Source organism: Cantharellus anzutake (assembly GCF_015039405.1).
Source record: "Cantharellus anzutake strain C23 chromosome Unknown EI90scaffold_3, whole genome shotgun sequence".
Classification (NCBI taxonomy): domain Eukaryota; kingdom Fungi; phylum Basidiomycota; class Agaricomycetes; order Cantharellales; family Hydnaceae; genus Cantharellus; species Cantharellus anzutake.
Genome location: NW_024066953.1, coordinates 1,154,284 through 1,160,293, shown reverse-complemented (window position 1 = coordinate 1,160,293; position 6,010 = coordinate 1,154,284). Strand labels below are relative to the sequence as shown.

The 6,010-nt window shown below is 53.5% G+C and overlaps 1 protein-coding gene across 1 annotated transcript; it reads right to left on the bottom strand.

The window, feature by feature from the left end:
- Positions 1-507, bottom strand: EI90DRAFT_3011660 (uncharacterized protein; the record flags this gene model as incomplete). Its single annotated transcript, XM_039056496.1, has 1 exon — positions 1-507. The coding sequence occupies one exon, from the start codon at positions 505-507 to the stop codon at positions 1-3; it is 507 nt and encodes a 168-aa protein (XP_038922756.1).
- Between the last annotated feature and the right edge of the window lie 5,503 nt (positions 508-6,010).

The window sequence follows — 6,010 nt, the reverse complement described above, 5'->3', positions numbered from 1 at the left end:
TCAGCCCCAGACGCTACACCCGGGCCCCCTTGACCCCGGACGAGTCCCTGACAGTATCGCAGCATCTTGGTAGGTCAGACCTTCAATCATTATGCCCCATGGGAGGGGGTCATCACTGCATTCCTCTATTTCATTGGCCACTGGGATAGTGCAGAGAGTGTTTGCTGATGCCAGGAAGGCACAGCTGATGAAGGTGGTGGCATAGTCTTTGGCTTCACCCATTTTGGCCCTGGAGAATGCCATGAAGATTGGGATTATGATTATGGCACAGTTTATGGTGTCTTCCCATGCGTCGATGGCTCCTTTCAAGACATTTAGGTGGAGGTGCATGCTGTTGAGGCCTAGGATCTGGTGGTCGAAGCCCTCTGGGAGTGGGTGGACATTAAAGTCGGTCATGGTGTTGTTGGGTGTTTCAACTAGGCCTGGGGCTGGTGTGGCTGGGTCTCTGATTGTTGTTTTGGGATCGGGGGTTGATTGGTCCTCGTTTCCCAGTTCCATAGGGGCCATTGTTGTTTCTTTGGAGCTGGTTCTCGTCATCCTTGCTTCCTTCTTGGGGGGAGCTAGGAGGTTGGAGGTGTTTGAGGTGTTTGAGCTGCCTCTGTTTCTTTTGGTGCCTGAGCTAGTTCTTGGGTGGGCTGGGTCATTTGTTGGGCAGTTTGTGATAGGCATCTGGGCTTACTACATGGCTCATGTTGCATATGGGTTTAGGGTTTTAACGAGTTCAGGGGGGGCATGTGTTGTGGTGTGGGTTGGTTGGGGCTGGGATAGATGTACAGTTTCGACTTTGTCAGGGTTTTTTTTTTTTTTTCTAGTTGATTTGGTTTGGGGGTGTCTTTGCTGCCGGAAGGTGTGTCTGGGCCTCATCCCTCTCTGAGAGCCTACTTAGTAGGCCCCGCCCTGGTGCGGTGGGTGGGGCAGGGTTTTGATCCTGCCAGGTGGTTAGTCGTGCCCCCCAAGATTGCCCTTCTTCCTGGGTCTGTGGCTTTCATGGCATGTGCTTGTTTCTTTTGTCTTATGTGCCCTGTTTCCCTTAGTTTAGCGACTTTTCGGTTGGATTTCTTATCTTTTTCCTTTCAAACATACCAATCCCACGACAATACCCACAGATGTTGTAATGGGGATTTGCTGGTGTACCCTAAACGAGCCAAATCCCGCAATTCTACCACCCTCAGCAAGCACCTCACATCCATCACATGTAGCCTATATTCCCTCACACTCTTTACACACATTTCCTATTTTTCCTAATTTTTCCGATTCCATTTCCAATGTTTAGAGGCCAATGTTTCCATTTTCTTATTGTCATGTGATATTCTTTCCTATTTTGTCTATCAGACTCTTCCGTGACCCGCTGTACAGTTTGATAGAGAGTTATCAGCACCACACTCTAGAGGACCAATATACCCCACTTCAGACCTGACTTGTAGTGAGATCCTTATTGTCAGAGACCAGATTCGAGACAAAGGAATGTCTCCGTAGCGGAGGGCTTTGGCCTCAGCGACTTCTGCCAAGAGCGCTGTGCCTAGTGACATGTCTGTGCCCTAACTTACTGACTGGCAATTAGAACCTAGGGGGGTAACTCTAGTTGATTTTTCTACTGGGGCGTAACCTATGTACAAGTGGGATATATATATGGTTACAGCGGAGACGGTTCCGCAATTGGCGGAGCTGAACGGAGCGGAGCTAATGGGGTTTAACCATTAGCCGACTGAATATTACCGACGAGTCGGTTCGCAGGGTTAGCGGAAAGGCAGGCGATAACCCAGAAACGGAAAGGAGGGATAAGCCCGAAGGTGGACTCTGCAGGGCAGGTGAGTGTATTGCCCAGCAGAGGCGGGGGTGCGCTAGCGGACGTCGGAGCTGTCCGGAAGTCTTCGGGGCTCCGTACTTAGGGAGGCATAGGTAATAAATTGAAATGAGGGGGTGGTGACCATCGAGGGGTACCGAGAGGATTGCGGAATACGGGGGCTCCGAGGTTAGTGAGGGAGGAGCAGAGTTGGAACGGAGGGATCGGAGGGACCGGAAGTCGATGGCCAGGAATGGATATGACACGGGCCCTGGTAACGGATCTGAGCGAGATGCATTTCCTTGCGAAGGAAGTGATGGAGGGAGTTGAGGTCTACAGAGTACTCCTGGGCACGTACTGATGTTAGGTCTTGCTCCAGGTGAACAGTGATGTTCGGATGGTAGCCTTTGTTGGCGAAGAATGGAGAGACGCCTGTGGTGGCATTTGGAGCGTTGTTGTATGCGAACTCCATGAGAGGCAGGAGTTCGGACCAATTGTCCTGCTGGTAGTTACTGTAGATGTGCAGGTACTGCTCGAGTGTCTGGTTCATCCATTTGGTCTGACCGTCTCCTTCCAGATGATAACCAGAGGTGAAGTGGAGGCAGATGTCGAGGGCTTTACCAAGTGAACGGAAAAAATGAGAGACACACTCCGGACCCCTGTCGGAGGTGATGTGGGAAGGACTCCATGCTTGGAGAACACATGGAGGAGGAAGAGCTTGGCCAGTTCCGGAGAGGTGATGGTATCATGGGTAGGAATGAAAATGCACTGTTTGGACAGGCGGTCCATGACGACCAAGATGGAAGTGAATCTGGAAGAGGAGGGTAGCTGTTCGATGAAATCCATGGAGATGGAGTTCCAAGGACGTTCGGGGATGGGGAGTTGTTTGAGCAAGCTGTAAGGCTTATGATGGGGAACTTTGGCACGGGCACAGGAAGTGCATGAGGAGATGTAACTTTTGACGAAGTTACAGATGCCTGGCCAGGTATACTCACGACGTACTAGATCCAGAGTCCGGTTTTGACTGAAGTGTCCGGAAAGTTGGTGGTCATGTTTGTCTCGCAAAATGTGGAGACGGAGATTGTTGGAATCCAGAACGTAAATGCGGTGATCCAGCCTTAACAGGCCTTCGGCATCAATGGACCAGTGGGAATTGGGGAGGTTAGGGGAAGCGAGATGAGAAGAGAATGTGGTGTCAGAGGAGAGGGAGGCTAGAATGTCTCGATGGAGAGCCTCTGTGTCGACAAGTATGGCTGCTCGGATTACTGTGGCAGCTAGGAATGTGGCTCGTAAGGATGCAGTGAGCTGCTCCGAAGTGAAGACTGGTCGGAAGTTCTGCGGATTGACGCGAGTGTAGTCCATATCCCCTTCTTTGGGATAGACGTCCCAGCGTCTAGTCAACGCATCTGGTTTTACTCCGAGTCTTCTGGGACGGAATCGGACAGTCATGTGGAACTGGGAGAGGAACTCCGACCAGTGGGCTTGCCGCCGGGTCAAGAGTTTGGTGGTGGAGAAATACTCGAGGTTCTTGTGGTCAGTGTCATATCCGTGCATACCCGACCCCAACCCAACTTCCGGACCTCCACCCTCTTCACCTCCGGAGTCATACCCTACCGCTGCTGTTCCGATACTCACCTTCGGTCCTGGCAACACACCTCCTTCTACCCCCCACGCCACCTCTACTCCTCCTTCCCTCTCCTCCCCTATCTCCGTCCGCTCCGATACTCACCTCGGACCGAACACCGCCCCTCTCGCCACCCTCCTACTACTTCTCCTCCTCCTACTCCGCTCCTCCTTCACAACACTTCCACCCTCCCATCACCCTCCTACACTTCCCCCGTCCGCTCCGATACTCACCTTTGGACCTGACAACTCTCCTTTCCGCCACTCCTTCTCCTTACCTTTCTCCTCTCTCCTCCCTCTGGTTCTCCTCCGCCGGTCTCCTGCCAAGTTACGACCTTCCACCGCTGTCCTGTACTTCGTACTCGGACACCGCTCGTACCTTTGCTCCGAGCCTCCGTCACAGTCCCTACCTCGGACTTTGACTCCACCTCGGTCTTAGTCCATTGCATTGGTGACCTCATACTATGTAAACACCATTGCCAATATCCCTCGGACTTTCAACCCTGCCTCCATAACCTCCGTAACCTCCGCAACCTCCGAGCTTCGCGGATCGCCTTCGGCACTTTTGCCGCTTGTAATGTATCTCTCGTGTTTTCCCCTCATCCCTATTTGGACTACTGCTTCTTCCCATTCTAGCCAGTTAGTCATCACCCCCACTTCTCCTCATCCTCCTGCCCCTCTGGGCCTCGCCCTCCCTACCTCCTTTCGGACGTATCACAGGTCCTGCCTTATGACCTTCGGTACCGCTCCGCTTCTTTTACCCTTTGTTCCCATTCGGACGTCTTCGTTCCGATTTGGTTTCCCTTTGTTTCCTTGTGCTTTTGCCCCCTCCATTATATATATCGGCGCTTGTACATACTCGTTTTGGTTCAGTCCGAAACCAACCTGAAATGCCCCCTAGAGACTTCCTGCTCACCTACTGTGAAATTAAGGACCAAATGGACAAACAGCAATGGCACAGCGCTCCGCTTGAGTCGCTGAGGCAAAGGTCCCTCCACGCTAAGTCTCCGATTCCACTCCGGAGTCGTCTGTATCCGCTGGGTTCTAACAAGTGCCTGGGGTGGGAACAGAAGAAGCAGCCTTCTTCTCAACTTCCCACTTCAGCTTAAGTGGTCAGGGACGCTCACCCCATGATGGGATCGCCGCTACACACAGCCGCTACTCGTCCCACCAAGTCCCGCGTGCAGGGACCTCGCCGCTTTCGGAGCTGTCCCTGGCAGCCACCCGGGTATCCCCATGGGGGATCCCAAAGGGATCCGCTGCAGGCGCATGTGCTGGGTGTACCTGGGGGTCGTCCAGAGCATCTGGGGTTGGGTGCGTCGTGCATGGGTCGTGGGCAGGTTAGTAGTACATCGATCAAGGGAAGTTGTCCATGTAAATAGAAATAGAAAGAATAGAGAATGAGACAGAGAAGAAATAAGAGGAGGGGGAAGTGGAGGGAGGAGGAGATAGGAAGGGGGAGAAGGGGGTAGCGGGTGGAGTGGAGCCGGGTGGAGCCAGGTGGAGCCGGGTGAGGCAGGTGTGCCCTGACATCACCCCCCCTTAAGCTGCTTCGCTGCAGCCAGAGGGTTTTCCCTTTCCCTCCCTGGGGCATGGGGGTGCATCTGGTGGAACTCCTTAATTCGGTCGGGGGCGTGGGTTAGTTGGTCATGGGGAAGCCATTCATTTTCTGAGTCCGGCCAGCCAGTGAACTTTACCAAATACCAAAGTCTCCGGCGTAGCCACTTGGAGTCCAATATTTTCTCCACCTCATACTCCTCCTTTCTGTCTACAAGTTCTGGGCCTGGGTGGGGGTCGGGAGGTCATTCTGCAATCTCGTCTGGGTGGTGCAGTCTGATGTTCGTCATGGACACGACTGGGTGGACTCCCTTTTGTCGTGTGGTGAGTTGGAGTTTAACAGTGGCTGGGGAGACGACTTTAATAATCTTGAAGGGGCCTAGCCATTTGTGGTCCAACTTCTTGGTCGGCCAGTCCGTTGTGTAATTCTGGGCTCTAAGCCAGACCTGGTCACCCTCTTGGTACTTTGGGGCTGCCTCACGGTCTCGGTCATAATAGCGGGCCATCTTGTCCGCTGCGTGTTCCAGTGCTGCTTTTGCCTCTTCCTGCATTTTCATCATCCTAGACGAGAAGGCGTCTGCAGCTTCCACTTCAGACATGCGTGTGGGTTCTGTCCCCATCCTGGGGTGCTGCCTGGTGTCGAGTTTGAAGGGGGTCCGGTGGGTGGAGGAGTGGACACGGTTGTTGTGGGCGAACTCTGCCAAGGGGAGCCAGTCCGCCCAGTCGTCTTGGTGGTGGTTGACAAATACCCGGAGGTAGGCCTCGATCTCCTGATTAACTCGCTCTGTCTGTCCATCTGTCTGGGGGTGGTAGGGTGTCGAAGGGGTCAGCTTCACTCCTAGGAGGTCCGCGAGCTCTCTTGAGAAGCAGGAGACAAAGGTGCTCTTCTTCTGGGAGCCCATGGTGTTTCCAGATGTGGTCCAGGAAGAGCCGCACGATACCAGCCAAGTCCACTGATGTTGTGGTGGGGATCGTGTGGATACGTTTGGACAGGCGGTCCACTATGACTAGGATGGCATTGTAGCCCTTTGACTCCAGGAGTTCTCC